The sequence below is a fragment of the Colobus angolensis genome, unplaced genomic scaffold, assembly GCF_000951035.1.
Source record: "Colobus angolensis palliatus isolate OR3802 unplaced genomic scaffold, Cang.pa_1.0 Scaffold101, whole genome shotgun sequence".
NCBI classification, from domain to species: Eukaryota; Metazoa; Chordata; class Mammalia; order Primates; family Cercopithecidae; genus Colobus; species Colobus angolensis.
Genome location: NW_012111031.1, coordinates 2,950,821 through 2,971,270, shown reverse-complemented (window position 1 = coordinate 2,971,270; position 20,450 = coordinate 2,950,821). Strand labels below are relative to the sequence as shown.

The 20,450-nt window shown below is 37.5% G+C and overlaps 1 protein-coding gene across 2 annotated transcripts in view; it reads left to right on the top strand.

Annotated features, from left to right (window-relative positions):
* The window catches only part of CDADC1 (cytidine and dCMP deaminase domain containing 1), a 48,795-nt gene that overhangs the window by 12,531 nt on the left and 15,814 nt on the right, over nucleotides 1–20,450 (top strand). For both annotated transcript variants that reach the window (XM_011939471.1, XM_011939464.1), the window contains exons 4-6: nucleotides 1,610–1,787; nucleotides 9,804–10,373; nucleotides 16,456–16,505. In XM_011939471.1, the coding sequence (XP_011794861.1) occupies nucleotides 1,610–1,787; nucleotides 9,804–10,373; nucleotides 16,456–16,505 (798 nt within the window). The remainder of the gene's footprint in view (nucleotides 1–1,609; nucleotides 1,788–9,803; nucleotides 10,374–16,455; nucleotides 16,506–20,450) is intronic.

Below are 20,450 nucleotides of genomic sequence, written 5' to 3'. Positions count from 1 at the left end.
TGCACTCCAGCCTGGGCGACAGAGCAAGACTCCATCTCAAATCAATCAATCAATCAGTCAGTCCAGCCTGGTGACAGAGACTCTGTCTCAAATAAACAAACAAACTTATTGAAAGTATTCAGAAATCAATAATAATATATACTTTGCATTTGAGGAGCATAAAACTCTAGAAATTTTGGTAGGGAGGGGAAACTGTTCACAAATTCAAGGTCAATTTAAAGCTTATTTTAAAAGCCGATATAGATAGGTTTTTCGTATTTTACATACATTCTTAGGTATATATTTTGTAAAGCAGAGATTTTTGTATTCCTTTTTAAATATCTTTCTAGTTTAGGAGATGGTTAACTCAGAAATGGAATTCCATAAAAGCTTCTCTGTTCCTTCTTTTTTAGATATTTTACAAATTTTTCTCCATAATCTCAAACACTTATACTCAAAACCGAAACTGAAACTTGACTAGTTAATATCGCTTTGGTCTGATCCTTAAAGTGATTTCAGATATGCTGCATTGGGGAATAAGTATAGGGTAAAATCCCTTTGGAAGGGGATGGGAATAGGGCCAACCTCTCCTCAGCCCAAGCTCCCCTCAAGTAACAGTCAGTCCCAAGCCCAAGGATCAGGTTTACATTCTTACTTCAGAGGCTTTTGCTGTGAAAACAGCATAGATTATTTTGTGCCTTATGCAGAACTGACTTTTTTTTTTTTTTTACCTTAGTCTGTTTTATCTGATATTGTTATACCAGCTTTGATTAATATTTGCTTAAGTTGAGACACTTTAGGTTCAATAGTAACATAAAACCTTCACCCAAAGAGATCCACTGGAAGTGCTTAGAACCCCAGTCAGTCCACAGTCTGCAGGGCTTAAATCAGGCTCAGCCAGTCCCTTCTCTGTGGAATACTGCTAAGATCGCTCATGCTCACTGCTCTGACGTCAAGTTCTCTCATCCTTTTTGACACTTGATGGTATGTCTTCCTTCTTTTTGTTGTTATAACTTACCTATAGTAGGAGGTGGGACCCAACTATAGTAGTCTAGACTGCCATAGTGCTAAAAATTGATACAGCCAGTAGTTTCTAGAAAGAAATTGAGAATTATCTTTACTTTGGTCAATATCTAAAATATTTTGGAATTTAAGATGACCTCTGCTTTACCATCTGCCTTTTACCATCTGTGCGTCTTTCAGAAAGTCATGTAAACTTTCTGGGCTTTACTTATCCATGTGTAAAATCAGGGCTTTATATTCTTTATTACCATCTAGAAGCTTAATACTAAATGGTACTACACTCAATGCTATAAGAAACAAGTCAAATTGACCTAGTTCTTGCCTTTTACTAGGTTATAATGTATCTAATCTTTCACTAGAACAAATTAATGATAATTACATGCTTAATCGTTTGATTAGTAGAGCTTAGGTTTAGAAAATTTCTGGCCTAAAGTCAACACTAAAGTTTCAGAAGCTTTTTGGATCTAATGAGAAATGTGCTTTGTACAAACTCTGTTTAGATAAAGAGTTAAACAAAACTTCCATTTTATTAATAATTCAAGTATAATCCATAATGTGATTATTAGGTGTTATAACTAATAAGTTGTTATTTTATATCTTAATGTAGGTAAAGAGAACTGGTCTTGTGGTGGTGAAAAACATGAAAATTGTTGGTCTCCACTGTTCTAGTGAAGATTTACATGCCGGGCAGATTGCTCTTATTAAACATGGGTCAAGGCTGAAAAACTGTGATCTTTATTTTTCCAGAAAACCATGTTCTGCTTGTTTGAAAATGATTGTAAATGGTAAGTGCAGAAAATGGTTTGTTGGGGATTGAGAGTATTTATCTGGGATGGGCATGGTGGTTTATGCCTGTCATCCCAGCACTTTGGGAGGACAAGGCAGGAGGATCGCCTGAGCCTAGGAGTTCAAGAATAACCTGTGCAACACAGGGAGACCCCATCACTACAAAAAATAAATTAGCTAGGCATGGTGGTGCATGCCTGTAGTCCTCACTACTTGAGAAACTGAGGTGGGAGGATTGCTTGAGCCCAGGAGTTCGAGGATACAGTGAGCCATGATTGCGCCACTGCACTCTAGCCTGGGTGACAGAACAAGACCCTGTCTCCAATAAAAAGAAGAAGGAAAGAGCATTTGTCTGAGAGCAGTGGTGGGAACACATTTGCTAAATACCACAGAGATAATTTAGAAATACATATCTGAAAGTCAGGTGCTATGGCTTGCACCTGTAATCCCAGCTACTCAGAAGGCTGAGGCAGGAGAATTGCTCAAGCCCACGAGTTCAAGGCTGTAGTGAGCTCTGATCGCTCCACTGCACTCCAGCCTGAGTGACAGAGCAAGACCCTGTCTCTAAAAAATAAAATAAAAAATATATCAATATATATCTGAAGACAATTTGATACATTATAAGAGTAAACATCAGAAAACATGGATTCTGGTGTCATTCATGTCTACTAACCTATTAAATGACCCTCAGTGTATGAGTAATTAGTATAGTAGACTAATTACTTAGTAGACTAATGCTAACTGCTATAACAAAACAAAATTTCAGGGGCTTAGGGTACTAGATATTTATCATTTGTATAATAGTCCAACGCATGTGTTGCTAAACAGCAGGCAGCTTTCTCCATGTGGTTGATTCCTGGGCTAGGCATCTTCTGTCTCATTGCTGTTGTCATTTCTAGGGCTTTGAGTCCTCTGTATCCAGAGGCAGACTGAGAAAGAATGAGTAGAGAGGGTGAACCTGCTTCTTAAAACCCTGACCTGGAAGTCACATACGTCATTTCTGTTCTCATCTGTTGTGAGAACTGTTGTTCCCACTGGTCAACTGTCTTTCAGTGATTACTCTACATTTTGGAAGGAGGAACACAAATTTTTAATGTATAGCCGTCCATCCACACCAGGCTATTCACTAAACCTCTCTGTGCGTATGATTCTGTTTTACACCCAGGTATATGCCAACCATTCTTTCATTTAAAAAGTATGCATCCTGTTGCATAGGCATCATGGCAGATCTAATGTGCTTCCTAATCTTTACCCTCAAGGTGTTATTTGGGGGCCAAAATAACAATTTAATATGATGCATTATCTAGTACCAAATCAGTGATACAGGTTGTAAGTGATATTTGGTCTTAGAGGAGAAATAGTGATCCCTGCAGACTGCCATATTATGAAGGGCTGGGGATTAAGCTTGATCTTGATGCGTCATAGGTAGAGGAAGAGGAACACATTCCTGGTCAGGGGGAACAGTGCATATGGAGTCATCAAGTTGTAAGAAGCAAAGTTCTAGGGTTAGTATTTGAAATGGAGAATTATTCTTGGAGAATAGTGGCGGATGAATTATAATGATAGTGAAGAACTCTGAAGAACTGTAGGGCCTTTGGACTTTATCTTATAGAACAGAGTTCCTAGGCCTGTTGTGAGAAAGAGCTATTTTTATTTACATCAAAGCCTTGAGAGTAATGATCAGATCTATGTCAAGGTCAGTGCCTTGAGCTATAAATGGCAGAACTTCTAGAAGAAATGGGTCATGTGGCTAGAAACCTCTTGGCCTGCAACAAGTGTTTTGAGCAGGTAGGTATCTGTGGTAGTGATTGTATTCTATATTCTCAACTACAGTTACCAATACATTGAGAAAATAGGTATGAAAGTGGTGGTGGCATTTTTTTCTCCTTTTCCCAACTAACCAGGCAGATTGGACATGTGTTTTATCTCTCATGTTCAACTGACCTACAGCTCCTGTTTGTAGGCAATGTGGAGACATTGAAGATTCTTGAGAAAGATGTAACATGATTGAAATTTTTGTTATTGCTGTTATTGAATTGGAACAGGGAGACATTAGAGATTGGGAGCTTGATTAGTAGACCATTGCATTAGGCAAGGTATAAAATAGGATTCAGATGATGATGTTGATACAGAAATGAAAGAATGTGAAAGAACCAAAACATTTGTTGGCTGATCTGTTCTAGATCAAGGGAGAAAAATGAATAAAATATAGTTGTGCTTTGTGCTGAGCTAACTGTGCTGAAAGCAGTCTTAATAGCCTTGGAGCCGCAAATTAGAGGGAAGAATAGGAGAGTGCAGTTCACTGCTTGATGTCTTAAGACATTTCATCCTGACAAGAAAGATAATGAAGTATAGAAAGTCAGGAAGGATCTACAATGGAAATGCTTGTATATTGGTGTTGGACAATATATAAGCAAAATTGCTATGTTAGATTAGGCTTATGTATTATATTTAGTTATCTTAGGAAGGGAGCATGGCTGAACCCTGTGCTATAGCTAGATTACTTTAGTTAGAATTGCTGTTACCTCAGTTACAAGGCAAATGTAGCACAGTGGTTCTCCAAGTGTGGTCTGTGGACTTCTGATGGTCCACGATGTCAATGTTATTTTCATAATAACACTACCTTCAGGCTGGGCATGGTAGCTCATGCCTATAGTCCCAATATTTTGTGAGGCTGAGGTAAGTGGATTGTTTGAGCCCAGGAGTTTGAGACCAGCCAGGGCAATATGGAGAAACCCCTTATCTACTAAAAATAGAAAAATTAGCTAGGCATGGTGGTATGTGCCTGTGGTCCCAGCTACTTGGGAGGCTGAGGTGGGAGAACCACCGGAGCCTGGGATGCGAAGGTTGCGGTGAGCTGTGATCCCGCCTCACCAATGTACTCCAGCCTGGGCCACAGAGCAAGACCCTGTCCCAGAAAGCAAAAACAAAAACACTACATTCATACTAATGGTACCAAAACAATGATAGGTAAAACTACTGTTTCCATATCTTTATTTTTATTTTATTTTTTTTGAGAGGGAGTCTCTGTTGCCCAGGCTGGAGTGCATTGGCACAATTTCAGCTCATTGCAACCCCTGCCTCTCAGGTTCAAGTGATGCCCCTGCCTCAGCCTCCTGAGTAGCTGGGATTACAAGCACGCACCACCATGCCCAGCTAATTTTTGTATTTTTAGTAGAGACGGGGCTTCACTGTGTGGGTCAGGCTGGTCTCGAACTTCTGACTCGTGATCTGCCCACCTTGGCCTCCCAAAGTGCTAGGATTACAGGCGTGAGCCACCACACCCGGCCTGTTTCTATATCATTAATCAAGACAGTGGTGCCATACCGCACTGGTAGTCATTGTACTCTTTACTGCACTCAGAGGGAAAAAAGAAAACCAGTTTTACATAAGAAGGTCCTTGATGAAACAGTAAAAAGTATTAATTTTATTAAATCCCAACTTGAGTCTGCATCTTTTTAATATTCTGTGTGAGGAAACAGGAGGTGGGTATAAAGTGCTTTTGCTACAGACCTAAGATATGAAGATGGCTTTGAGGAAAACCATGTATGTGATTGTTTGAGTTGCAGACTGAATTATCTACTTTTTTAATGGAATATCATGAACTGACAGTGGTTAGACTTGGATATTTGGCAGATATTTTCTTGAAATTATAGTGAACCTGTCACTTTCAGATAAACAACTGACATTTTTTATTGCCAGTGATAAAATTTGAGCTACAAGTGAAAATTAGAATTTTGGAAAACTCATATTCTCCATTATGAGCCTGACAGCATCTTACCACTTAGACTCTTTTGATGGGATTGGTGGCGATATTAATTAATGGGATTTTTTTTTAATATTGTGGAATCAGTAAATCATTGTTTTCCAGATGACCAATGCACAATGCTACAAAATCATGCATGAGTAAAAGCCATTCTAAGTGCAAGACAGACCAATGGACTTTAACCTAACAGTTCAAAAAGTTTGTTGATAAGGTTTCAGATTCTACGTTGTAACTAACATTTAAGAAACTATCCCTTGTCAAATTTTTATGTAGTGCCAAAGAAGAATATTCACAAGTGTCTGAAATGGCTGTTAAAATACTCCTTTTTCAACCACATATCTGTATGAGGCCAGATAATTTTCATGTACTTCAGTGAAAACAACATATTGCAACAGATTGAAAACAGAAGCAAATTTGAGCATCCAGCTGTTTTCAATTAAGCCAATTTTTTTTTTTAACAAAGCAAGTTACTTTATTAGAATTTTAAGCAATGTATAAGTGATGGAATCATTCTAACAACATATCTATTCACTGCTTACAATTCCAACCAATTTCAGTTCTCTGATATCTAATGACAAGAGCGAAGACCTGTTACAGTTCCTTCCACCAGTAAGACCCACAGCTCAAAGTTGTGGGAGTAATTAACTGAGCCATAGGCCTTCACATGTTTACCACATTAAAATACCACAGTGTTTTCTTATAAGGTCAACCACCTGGGAACTAATTAACATTAGCATTAAGATTTAAATAAACTGTTAGGCACAGGGCTAGATCAGGCATTATAAAACTTTGTGGTGCCCTATTCAAGCCACACAAATCCCCAAATATTTTAGCTTGTAATAGTTTTGTCTTTCCTCTCTTGAGACAATTATTTGGGTACTTGGTTTTGGAAATAAGGTAATTCACGATGGAAGTTTCCTAGCTGTGATGGTGCTCTAGGCAACTTCAGAGAATGAAGATAGAAATTATGCATGATTATATAACATGAAGAGTTAAATTTCTATTACACACTCAGTTTCCATTCTCTGATTTCTCTTAGCTCTATAAACACATGTAAATCTTCTGCAGAGCTTTAAAGAGCTCTGAAAGGGAAAATACCATTCCATATATGGAATTGATAGCATAGTACAGGCCAGGGGCAGTGGCCCACACCTGCAATCCCAACATTGTGAGGCCACTGGGAGGACCGCCTGAGGCCAGGAGCCCAAGATCAGCCTGGGCAACATAGCAAGACCCCGTCTCTACCAAAAAAAAGAAGTAGCTGGGTGTGGTGGTGCACACCTGCAATCACAGCCAATCTGGAGGCTGAAGCAGGAGGATTGGTAGAGTATGGGAGTTAGAAGTTACAGTAAGCAATGATGTCACCACTGCACTCCAGCCTGAGTGACAGACTGGTCTCTATTAAAAAAAAAAAAAAAGGTATAGTGGTACACTATTAATTCTATATATGCTAATATGAGATAGCATCCATATAAACTACTATCAAGTCTTTATGTGCCAGCTACTATAATAAGTCTTTTCAAGTTTAACTCACTGAATTCATAATGAATTATGAGTTAGCTACCATTATTTCCCCCATTTTACAAATCGGGAAACTGAGACTGGGAGACATTATTTAACTTGCTGGCAAGTTAGTTTTATTTAAATTTAATAAACATTAATAAACATTATTTAAGTTACTGGCAGAACTGGTATTTGAACCTACTTAATCTGATTCTAGAGCCTGTGCTATATAAACTCTTACCCACGATGCTATGCTATTCATTAGTTAGTATCCATTTAACAATTACTACTATTGCAATAGCTGCAATTATCACGCCTATAGTACAGGGGAATCTATCAAAGAAACACTCAGCTTTCACTTATCTATTTCTGAAAACATTTTTTATTAAAATATCAGGTGCATTTCACTGATCTATTTTTATAATTGTCAATTTATTTAAGTACTTTTATTATGTGATGTAAGAAAAATGTTTGAAATGTCTTCTGGAATTAACTGGAACAAATTAAATGTGCAAAATTTAGAATAGAATTTTACAGAGTTTATAGGCCACCGAAGCCCATTCATGAAACCCTTCATGAAACCCATTCATGAGGCCAAAGGGCAAAACAAACCCTCCCTGAAAATCTCAATTGGGCTTTTAATATTTAAATTTAAATGTCTATACGAATTCTGCTGCTCAGTTTTGTCCTTCCGTTCTTCTTAATTTTCCAGTGAAACTGATAACTATTAGTTTTCCTTTTGCTATTAAGCCAAATATTAAAGATATTTGTAAAAATTTAAAACAATCTCAGTCTTACAAGTTTTTGTTTTGGAAAATATTTTTTTCATAAAGCTAATGTTATTTATATTAATGTATAACCGATTATTGTTATTTTTAATGAATTAATAAATATTTTAAATTTTGTTTTAATTTTCAAGTACAATAAATATCAGTAGATATATTTTACATAAATGAAAGCTCTTTGTGGTCCTCAATAATTTTTAAGAGTGTTAAGGAATCCTGAGATCAAAAAATTTGAGAAACTGTGCTTTAGCATTTGCCACTAATACACAAATGTCTGTCTAAAGAGGATTTTCCCCCTCTTCTTAAATCAGGATTACTGGGAGCAACTAAGATGCCTAGATGAAAGGTTTACCATCACTGCTGGTTAGGAAATGGATTATGAGAACTCGAACAGAGGGAAGGTGAAATGCTACCAGAGGAAACACTCTGATATGAAGTTTGAGGCCTTCAAAATTGCTTTGCAGCGTAAGCCACAGTGAGTCAGGAGTACCAGGGAGTGGATAGAATGTTCATTTGTTTAACTTAGACTTTTTAGTTCATCAATTATTTTGAAGGGTAGAACATTCTGTGGGCTATCTTTCTATTTGCTTCTGGGTACAATCACAAAAAAAGTCTCTCCTAGCTGAAATGACATGCAGTAATAGCAAAGGGGTCTCTTTGTTGTAAACTGTTCATTAACTGATGAACATTTGTGTACTTAACTATGTATAAGGCATCTCATCATTCCATTTCAAATATAAATTAAAATTTTTTTTCATGTTTGTTATCCTGTTATGTTTTCTCTTTTACAAATTGTCTGTTCGTATCTTTTTGTCTCTCTTTAGGCCTTATTCTTGTCAATTCATATGTGCTCTAATGAATTGAAATATTTTCTGTATATTAAACATTGCTAACCTTTCCTTTGTCACACTGATTGAAAAATGATGTTTAGTTTGTTGTTTTGTCTTTAATTTTGTGAGCTTTGGAAAGTTAATATTGCCCTTCAAACACCATCCCAACATCACATAAGAATTTTTTCATGTTATAAATTCTTTCCTCAAACACCATCCCAACATCACATAAGAATTTTTTCATGTTATAAATTCTTTGTGGACATTTTTGATAACTGTTTTATTATGAGAAGGACCATAATTAATTCAAACATTCCCCTATTTTGGTCATTTAGGTTTTTGGGTTTTGGTTTTTTGTTTAACATTTTTGCTTGCTATTTTAAAGAATGCTGTGCATGCATGAGATTTCTTCTCTATATTTAGAATATTTTCCTAGAATGGATTCTCAGAATTCTCAGTCTGTGGACAGGAACATTTTTAATGCATGGGAGAAGTATTTATTCCAGATAGAAAACTCTAGGCAATATTAGTTGTTCCCTGTAACATTTTAAAAAACAGCCATGGCACCATGGAGGACTCTTTGAGTATATAGCTTTAGCGCTGGGCTTTGGGATCACACTTCACAACACCAGTAATTCCACAAATGCATTCCCAGGAACTGTGTTAGAGGCTGGGTAACTTTTTCTTGAAAAGGCCAGATAATAAATATTTTAGACTTTGCAGGCCATGTGGTGTCCATCACAGCTACTCAACTCTGTCACGCAAAAGCACCCAAAGACTATATAAGTGAATGGGTGTGTGTGTCTGTGTTTCAATAAAGGTTTATTTATGGACACTGAAATTTGAATTTCCTACAGTTTGATGTGTCACAAAATGTTCTTTTGATTTGTCCAATATTTTAAAATGTAAAACCCATTCTTATCCTGTGAGCTGTACAAAGACTGGCAGTGGACTGGATTTGGCTTGTGGGTGGTAGTTTGCCAACCTTCAGGCTATATAATAGGTGACTTGGTAATAGACATTTATTATATTGAGGGTTCTAGATATACTGCAATGATAGGGTGGATTGTATCATGAAAAGCCTAAATTCAGTATGTATCTCATAATTACCTTTCATATTTTGTATTTCAGCTGGAGTTAACCGAATTTCATATTGGCCTGCTGATCCAGAAATAAGTTTGCTTACGGAGGCTTCTAGTTCTGAAGATGCAAAGTTAGATGCCAAAGCAGTGGAAAGATTGAAGTCAAACAGTCGGGCCCATGTGTGTGTCTTACTTCAACCTTTGGTGTGTTATATGGTGCAGTTTGTAGAGGAGACCTCTTACAAATGTGACTTTATTCAAAAAATTACAAAAGCATTGCCGGATGCTAACACTGACTTTTATTATGAATGTAAACAAGAAAGAATAAAAGAATATGAAATGTTATTTTTGGTTTCAAATGAAGAAATGCATAAGCAAATACTGATGACTATAGGTTTGGAGAACCTGTGTGAAAATCCATACTTTAGCAATCTAAGGCAAAACATGAAAGACCTTATCCTACTTTTGGCCACAGTAGCTTCCAGTGTGCCGAACTTTAAACACTTCGGATTTTACTGTAGCAATCCAGAACAGATTAATGAAATTCACAATCAAAGTTTGCCACAGGAAATTGCAAGGCACTGCATGGTTCAGGCCAGGTTATTGGCATATCGAACTGGTGAGTTACATAGATCGTAAATTGGGGCTGATTGGTTGGGTTGTATTTGTCTCTGAAGTGTTCGTCTCATTTATAGTAGAGTTCATTTACTCATAGTTACTAAAGTTTTGCTGTTCATACAGTATAGAGAAGTTAGTGAGTCCCTTAGGTAGACAGCTCTTTCTCCCAGCAGTTTTGGGATTCCTTGTGGCTTTATATTCAGTACCACATTTCTACATCAGGGCCTCATTAATCTAGGCCCTTCTTTCTGCTTCTTGCTTTTATGATTTCACTGTTCCTTGAGCCCTCCACTAAAGGTAGGACAAGAAGAGAAAGGAGAGGCCCAGTGCAGTGGTTCATGCCTGTAATTGCAACACTTTAAGAGGCTGAGACAGGAGGATCGCTTGAGCGCAGGAGTTCAAGACCAGCGTGGACAACATAGCACGACCTCGACTCTAACAAAAAATACAAAAAAAATTAGCTGGGCATGGTGGTGTGTGGTGGTGCGTGCCTGTAGTCCCAGCTGCTTGGGAAGCTAAAGCAGGAAGATTGCTTGAGCCCAGTAGTTTGGGGTTGCAGTGAGCTACTATACTATAGCACCACTGTACTCCAGCTCCAGAGACAGAGCAAGACTCTGTCTCCAAAAAAAATAAAAAGAAAAAGGAGAAAACCAAAATTACTCATTTTTGTTAACTCTTCAATATTTTGATGTACTGTATACTTAACAAAAAGTTTTAAAAATCTTTAACATTAATTCAAAATAACTAATAGAATCAAGGTAAAGGAATGGTGATTATTGCAGATTCTTCCAGTTGCTGGTATGTCTTCAATCAGCAAGTTGAGAAATCAAACATTTTTACTGTATTCTATTCAGTTGTATATTTGGAAAAGGAAAATATTACTTGGAATTTTTCTTTGTTATGGTAAAAGACGGCATCTGTATTTCCAAACATGGAACAGTATTTTCACATCTTACCTGATGTAAGATTTCTCAACATAGAATCATGATCACTTTTTAAAATGCATCTTTGAAATAAAGGGGAAAAACATAGGCAGGAGGAGCAGTAGAATAAGATTTGTTTGAGGAGTGTACTGTAGTAGGATTTAAAAATTATCCCAAGAAAGAAGAGAAAGTCATCAGAAAGGGTCTCTACAGATGCTACTGGTCTGCAGTAGTCAACAGAAGGGAGGTTCTCAGCTGGCAGCAAATCAGAATCACCATTGAAACATTTATAAAAAGTACAGATGCTCAAACCCCAACCCAGACCTATTAAACCATGTCCCTAACCAAATATGGCCAAGGTCTATGTTTTTAAAAGTTCTGCAAGGTGTTCTGATGTTCAGCAGAGTTAATAATTGCTCAATTCTTATTAAAGATTTTGATTCATTAGGCACACATTATATGACCCCAAACAATTGCATTGTGTGGGTTATATATTTGTTTCTTTGCTAACTCCAGCTTTGTAAAGAATTTTTCTGTAAACCATTCAAAAAGACAGAAAACATAAATGGGAACAGCTGTTGTAGCTATAATTCGCTAATTACCCTTCACTAATTAGAATTCAGCAGAACCCTGCCTGTGTTCCAGAGTAAGAGGGAGATGTGAATCTGCTGTTGTTTTACTGGATCTTAGTACCTCTTGCTTCTATACAACACCTTATCATACCAGCTATGATTCCAGTGTTTAAAGATGCAGTATGTATACATTTGCATTTATATTCTTTATTAGATACTCTATAGTTATATTTTATATTATAAATATATCCACTATTATGCAGAATTTTGTACATAAAGCCCTGCTTAGGCACTTGATGGGCAATTTAAAAGATTTTTCAAGGTTAATTGTTGGTGATTTTTTTTTTTGTTTACATGGAACTCAAATCCTGAATAGGGTGCAACTCCTCTGTCACTCACTGTACTCCACTATGCACTCTTCCAGGGAAGAAACCATGTCTTAATCATTTTTTCCTTAGCACTAAACACAATGTGTGTTGAATGGATAAAACAAATCTTTTTATCCAAAGATAAAGGGTCCACAATCCCTTATGCAAAATTTTTGGAGCCAGATGAAAAGGAATTCAGAACTTTTCAGATTTTATTTTATTTTTTTGAGACAGGGTTTTACTCTATTGCCCAGGCTGAGTGCAGTGGCACTCATGGCCCACTGCAGCCCTCAACCTCTCAGCCTCAAGCAATCCTCCCACATCGGCCTCCTGAGTAGCTTGTACTACAGGTGAACACCACCATGTCCAGCCACTTTTTTATTTTTTGTAGAGATGTGTCACTGTGTTGCCCAGGCTGGTCTCAAACTCCTTGGCATAAGCAATCTTCCTGCCTCAACCTCCCAAAGTTCTGGGATTACAGGCATGAGCCACCAATGCCCAATCCAGATTTTTAAAAGGTAATATGGTACATATACTGTTATATAGAACTCCCAATGGGGTCTGGGACAGTACCCTATAATCACATGAATACATACAGAGTGAAAAAAGTAGGAATATTTTCTCTCAGCAGAATAATTGAAGGCTAGAAATAACTCAGTTTGGGTCAGATTTGATCACAAAATAAGTGCATCAAAATTCAAAAAAACTTGATGTAAGAGATTTCAAATCAGGGACTCTGAGCCTGTAATTCTTCCTTGATAAATAATAACAATGACAGTTTATGGAACACCTACTATGTGTCAAGCACTGAGCTTGGTGATTTATATATGTATCTCATTTAACATTGGTGGATATCCCTATGATACAGTGTGCTTCCAATTAAGTTTTTAATTTCACATTATTCAGTTTGGCTTGATGACCTCATTTCTCCCTGATTAATAGATGAAGATACCATTTCATTTAAAAATGTACATATGATTAAAATGAATTCCAAAACCTCTAACAACAGAGTTCTAAAATGAATTGAAAGTAGTTGCTTATAATTGCTTTTTGAATGATGCATAAAGAGGATCCATAGAGATGTCATGAAAAGTATGTTACTAGCCAGGTGCGGTGACTCCCGCCTGTAATACCAGCACTGAGAGACTGAGGCAGGAGGACTGCTTGAGGCCAGGAGTTCCAAAAGTATGTTTCTAGAATACCTGGAGGTAGCAAAAAAGTGGAAAGAATGTGTTTAGATTCTTGGGGGAAAAAGCAGGAGGAAGGCATCACGTCTTACCTATCTGGTTTAAGTACTGAGTTGTGATCTCTTCATGTCTTGCTTTCTCATCAGATTAGGTGTTTTCCAAAGCTAAGGATTACGCTTTCCTCCTGGACCACAGTGCTGATGATGAGAGTAGGCTGGAGTAATAAAAAAAGTTAACTTTTAAAACAGAACTCAGTGGTTCTCAGATATGAGTATGCCTGAGAATCAAGGTGGAGCTCAGGAGAAATGCAGATTCCTAAGTCTTACCTGCCTCTCTCAGAGAGGTTGATTTAGGGGACTTCCATGGAAGCCAGGAGTTGCCTCTTTTTTTTTTTAATTTTAAAAACAAGCATCCAGTAATTTTGATGCAAGAGGTCTGTGGAGCACCTTGGACACTGACATGACCACAGGATTGGGAGCTGAAATAACCACACTTGTGTTCTAGAACAAAAAATTCCCCTCTGATTTTCAGTGATCAAAGAGCCCCAGGAATTTGACTCAGTGATCGTAAGTTGACCTTTCCTTCAAAGTTGTACAGAGAAAACGCTGTGAATGACTAGATCATAGGGAGCAATTTCTGTAAAAATTATAGACATGAAAAGATTTTTGAGAAATTACCTCATCTGTCACCAGCCTGAGTGCTGGGTGACATCAAATCTGTTTTATATGGATGAAAATTTATTCCTATTTTAAAAGACAAGTAGTAAAGAATGTTCTGTTGATGTAACTAACCTTAGCTAGGCAGTAGAGCTGCATGCTGATGGAAAAATCACATTTTTTTTTCCCCTCCTAACAAGGTTTAGTCTGTCCCCAGGCTGAAACAGAAAAAGTGGCTTCTGTGACTAAGAAACATAACATTAAAAACATGCAGTGTTGATGGTAGAAAAGGGGGCTCTTAATAGGGAGAATTTTTATTCTGGTTTTGTTTTTTCATTTTAGATTTATGCAAAAATAAAACTTTAAAGATTTTGGTTTTGCAGGCAAATATAATCTTATGTTTATAACTTCTGCCACTTACCTTAGAAATGAGCATAAAGCCATTGATTTGTATTCTTGCCCACTCATGTTAAACTCTAAAGGTCTGGGAAGGAACCCAATTTTGTTTACACCAAAATCCCTTTTCCCTCTACTCTATAGAAGGAAGTCATCCCATGCATTCTGCCGTTCAGCCTCGTTCATTTCCTTCAGAGCACAGCACATAAAGTACTGTTTGTTTCCTTGTTGCTGTTCTCCTTCACCATCCAACTGTAAGTCGTATGAGGAAGGGACTACAGTTTCCCTCACCACTGCATCCTCAGCTCTCACAGTACTTGGAACATAAGAGGCATTCAATAAATGGAAATTTTTGTCAAGGATTTATTTTTTCTTGTTTTTTGAGATGGAGTCCTTCTCTGTCCCCCAGGCTGGAGTGAAGTGGTACAATCTTGACTCACTGCAACCTCCGCCTCCCAGGTTTAAGCAATTCTCCTGCCTCAGCCTCCCAAGTAGCTGCGATTACAGGCATGCACCACCACACCTGGCTAATTTTTGTATTTTTAGTAGAGACGGGGTTTCACTATGTTGGCCAGGCTGTGTCAAGGAATTCTTTATGTCATGGTGCAAGGTGGAGGAAAGGCCAAGCAAGTTGGATCCGGAGGGCTAAGTTTTAGTATATTTCTTTGCCTGTTTCTGCATCTAGAAATGGAAATTTTATCTGCTTTCCCTTTAGGGTAAAAATGAGATCATGAATAAACATGTTTAACATAAATTATACAAATGCTTTGTGGTACAATTTTGAAAACCAGAGCTTGCTTGAATTTGAGATGGGAAATTTTATGAGAGTATCATAACTGTTTTAAAGTTAACCTCTTAATAAGATATTCATTGTAGTTTTTAATGCAATTGTGGCACAAATTTTCTTTGTACCTTTACTGGAAAGTAGGTTTTTAAAAATGTTATCATTGGAGGGATTCACTTTTAGGAAATTGTAGGGTGAAACCACAGTTTCAGTTAATCCTCCCCAAATGAAAATGACCTAGGGTAAGTTCACAGATAATTGTTATTTTCTATGTGTAAATGTGCCACTTAACTACCTAAGTCCCTTATTAAGATTTTGATAAATACTATGGTTTTCCTAATTAGTGTAATTTGTCTTAGAAATTTGAAACTCAACATTGTATAGAAGGAAAAAGTAAATCCTTAATATGTAGAATTTCTGTTTTTTTAAATTTTCTGTTTCAGATTAATGGTTTTAAGAAGTACAGCTTTACTTTTGCAAAGGTTTTGGTTCTACAGGGAAATTACAATCTTATGTTTGTTTATAACTTCTGCTATTTGATTTAGAAATGGGCAAGATGTCATTAACTTGCTTTCCCTCAAGGCAAACTGAAAGTCAGGGAAAGGGCAACATTTTGTTTAAATCAGAATTCTCTTCATGTACTTTCTAGCAACAGATAGATAGATCCATAAAGATTTATTTATGTTTGTATGAGAAGTCTGAACTTTTTTCTTAGCAAGAACATTTTCATAAGATACATTTTCCATGATTAGAGTATAAATAATACTGAGAAAAGACAAATTTGGTTGTTGTGAACAGTTATTACACAAAATCCATTAGTTCTGAAACTGTTATTCAATTTTATCATCTATCAGAAGTAGTCGTTTAGAAACCGGCTTGTTAATGGAGAATCAATGAAGTTGCACTTAGTCCTGGCTACAGCTTTGAGGGAACTGACTGTGGACATTGCCATTTAGTGGCCTCCACATACGTATGTGTGACTGAGTTGGTAGTGACTCTCTCTAGTTATTTGGTACCTAGCTCCCACATTCCGTACTTAAAAGTGTTTAATACTTTTCTGTAATTAGTGAAGATATCAAGGATTGCTGCTGCATTTATGAAGTATGTTTTGATACAAGTTTTTATTATTTTTGGAAAAATATATTTCTAAAACTAACATCATAATTTTTACTGAGTTAAATGCGATATATCTTTCAGAGGATCATAAAACAGGAGTTGGGGCAGTCATTTGGGCAGAAGGGAAATCTGTAAGTATGAAAACAATTCTTTAAATATTTAACCTGGATTTTGTTTAAACATAGTTCAGTCTTCGGTGCATTACAGGTTATTGACCATTAAGATTAATATTTTTGTAATGGTGCATTTATGAAGATCTATAAAGATTTGCTCATTCCCTCAACAATCTTCTAGATAGACGCATTCATTCAGCAAACATTTGTTAAACACTCTCTACAGGTTAGGCTCTGTGCCACAGTGAATGCTGGGGATTAAAGATAACATTTTATGGCCTCATAGTTTAGTGATGGAGATGTAGAAGTAAAAAATAACTGATATGTAAGTGTAATTATAACTGATATCATGAGAACATAGAGGAGGAACCTTTGCTTGGAAAAATGAGTAAATACTCTTGGTGAATATTATTAATGTTAATAATATTAATATTCTTGAAGAATAAGATAATTTCATCAGACAGAGCAAGTCAATAGGACCAGGAGGATAACATGAATATTCTTGGTGAATATTCTTTTTTTTTTTTTTTTTTGAGACAGAGTCCCCCTCTGTCACCCAGGCTGGAGTGCAGTGGTGCAATCTTGGCTCACTGCAGCCTCTGCCTCCTGGGTTCAGGTGATTCTTGTATCTCAGCCTCTTGAATAGCTGAGACTACAGGCATGTACCACCACTTTTGCCATGTTGACCAGGCTGGTCTTGAACTCCTGGCCTCAAGCAATCTACCCTCCTCTGCCTCCCAAAGTGCTGGGATTACAGGTGTGAGCCACCATGCCTGCCCTGAATATTCTTAATATTAATAATGTTAATGTTCTTGAAGATTAGGAGGATATAATCAGACAGAGCAAGTTAATGGGACCAGGAGAATAACACACAGAGATTGAGGTGAGAGAGAGAATATGGGGAAATGCATCTGATTTGGCACATAGAGTAAGCAACAAATTGGACTGGACCATGAAGAACCCTATATCCCATGTAAAGATTTTGGACTTTATCCTGGCAGTGACATACTATAGAATAGCACTAACCAGTAGAGAGAAAAGGCAAGCCTCAAACTGAATTTTAAATTTTTAGAAGCCATATATATATATTTTTTGAGACAGAGTCTCGCTCTGTCGCCAGGCTGGAGTGCAGTGGCGCAGTCTTGGCTCACTGCAACCTCTGCCTCCTGGGTTCAAGCAATTTCCTATCTCAGCCTCCCAAGTAGCTGGGACTATAGGCACGCGCCACCACGCCCAGCTAATTTTTGTATTTTTAGTAGAGATGGGGTTTCACCATGTTGTCTGGAATGGTCTCAATCTCTTGACTTCGTAATCCATCTGCCTTGGCGTCCCATAGTGCTGGGATTACAGGTGTGAACCACCTCGCCTGGCCGGAGCCATATTTTTAAAAGGAAAACAGATGAATTAATTTTAAGAAAATATTTAATCCTGTAATCAATAAAAATTACTAATGAAATATTCTGCATTTAAAAAATATTAAATCTTCAAAATTCTATGTCTATTTTACACCTGCAGCACCTGTCAATCTAGACTAACCACATGTGGCTAGTGGCGACTGTATTGGACAGTGCAGTCCAAGAATATTGTAAGTGGAGAAATGATTTGATCAGATTTGCATTATAAATGAATGAAGTAGGGCTAGACAGGAAATAGGGAGATTAATAAAAGAGAGATGAGGACTTGGAGTTGTGGGGATGGGTTAGGAGGCTAGAATCAAGAGATGTTTAGTAACTATATAGCTGACTGAAAGGTGAGCCTACATTTTGCCTCAAGGACTTCACAGAAAGTAATCTATTTGCTTTGATGTTTCACAAACTCCTCAAGTTCAACTCATCCAGTATCTTCCCTGCTAACCTTCTCCCTCGCTAGTAGTCACCATCTCGTCTGTTACTGTACACATACGATCACCTAGCACAGTGGATTCCACCTTCAAAATACCTCTTAACTCTACTTACCTCTACCCCAACTGTTAACTCCTACTAGAATACTAGGCTCCTCAGACAGAAATTCCATAGCACTCTGTACAACTTGTCTGTGACATTCATCACAGTTAAAGTTATCTGTCCAATTTCTTACCCTCCCCAGACTAGAAGGCTCATGAGGGTAGGGACTCTCTGTCTTGTTTACAGTTGTATTCCAGCACCTAGCATAGGTCTAGCCAGTGGTTGGAACTCTCATCTGTGTGTACACGAATGCTCAGCAGCCTTTTGGCTTAACATCTGGTTCTTAAAAATTTTGTGGAGAATGTCAGTTTCTAGTTATCTCTAGAGTAGGCCAGCAGGCAGCACGGTGAAATGGAAAGACACATGGCTTAGAGTCAGGTAACCTGGGCTTGAATTCTGGCTATGTTACTTACTCATTTTGTGACCCTAGATAATTAGTCACTCTAGTCCTCAGTTTCCTTATTTGTAAAACAGTAATATTAATAGTATCACTCTTTAGGTTGTTTCAAGAATTGATCAAATGAAATGATGCATATAAAACTCAGTATGGCTGGGCATAGTGGCTCATGCCTGTAATCCCAGCACTTTGGGAGACTGGGGCTGGAGGATTGCTTGAGCTCAGGAGTCCAAGACAATCCTGGGCATCATGGTGAGACCCCGTCACTACAAAAAATGAAAAAACTAGCCAGGCATAGTGACATGCGCCTGTGGTCCCAGCTACTTGGGAGGCTGAGGTGGGAGGATGACTTGAGCCCAGGAAGTCAAACCTGGGTGACAGAGCGAGACCCTGTCTCTAAATAAATAAATAAATAAATCAACATGATGTTTGACATTTAGTAAATGTTCAGATTTATTAATGAGATAATATTTTGTTTGCAGGCTTTTGTTTGCTTACTATTACATGATTTTTATGAAGCTGCTACAGTAATGAGTCTGTTGAATTATCATGAGTAATTATAACATATTGAAATTTATGAGGTTTATAGTATATTCCAAACTATTACACACACAATATTGATAAAATATTTCATTCTAATAATTCATAAAGCATTGATATTAACTACTATTTCTCTTTAAAAGAGAAGAAAGCCATTGAAGTAAGAAGTTCTGTAATAATATGCATATAATAGAGGTTCAATAAATACTGAAGATGAAAATGCACTTTTTATTTTCCAACTAAATCACAATAGCACATTTTTAGCCCAACAACAGAAATGTTCTGTTTAAAGTATTTAAAAGTTTTCAACTTGCTAACCAGTAGCATGGCACAGAGCACATAAGAAATTAACAATCACACGCAGGTGCGGTGGCTCATGCCTGTAATCCCAGTACTTTGGGAGGCCAAGGAGGGTGGATCACCTGAGGTTGGGAGTTCGAAACCAGCCTGACCAATATGGAGAAACCCTGTCTCTACTAAAAAATACAAAAAAATTAGCCGAGCGTAGTGGCGCATGCCTGTAATCTCAGCTACTTGGGAGGCTAAGGGAGGAGAATCGCTTGAACCTGGGAGGCGGAGGTTGCTGTGAGCCCTGTGAGCCAAGATCGCGCCATTGCACTCTAGCCTGGGCAACAAGAGTGAAACTCCGTCTCAAAAAAAAAAAAAAAAAAACAAATTAACCATCACGTGTTGAGTACCTGCTATGTACAGAACACTCGAACATGTTGAAGGGATAGAAAAGAAATATAAAACACGGTTTCTGCTCTCCAGGGTCTTACAATTTATTTGGGAAGTAATATCTGAATCAAGTGAAATAATTTGTGAGTTAAGTAAGATAGTATTTAATTAATTGCAAAAACACAAGGACTTCCTTAGGATTATAGATTAGAGAGGTGGTCAGCCTTCTTGGAATTTTGCTTTGACAAGATCACACTGCAGTAGGACGATCTGATATTATATTTTTTGATAACTCAGTTTACTGTAGAAAATTATCTGGGTGCGGTGGTTCACGCCTGTAATCCCAGCACTTTGGGAGGCCGAGGCGGGCGGATCACGAGGTCAGGAGATCGAGACCATCCTGGC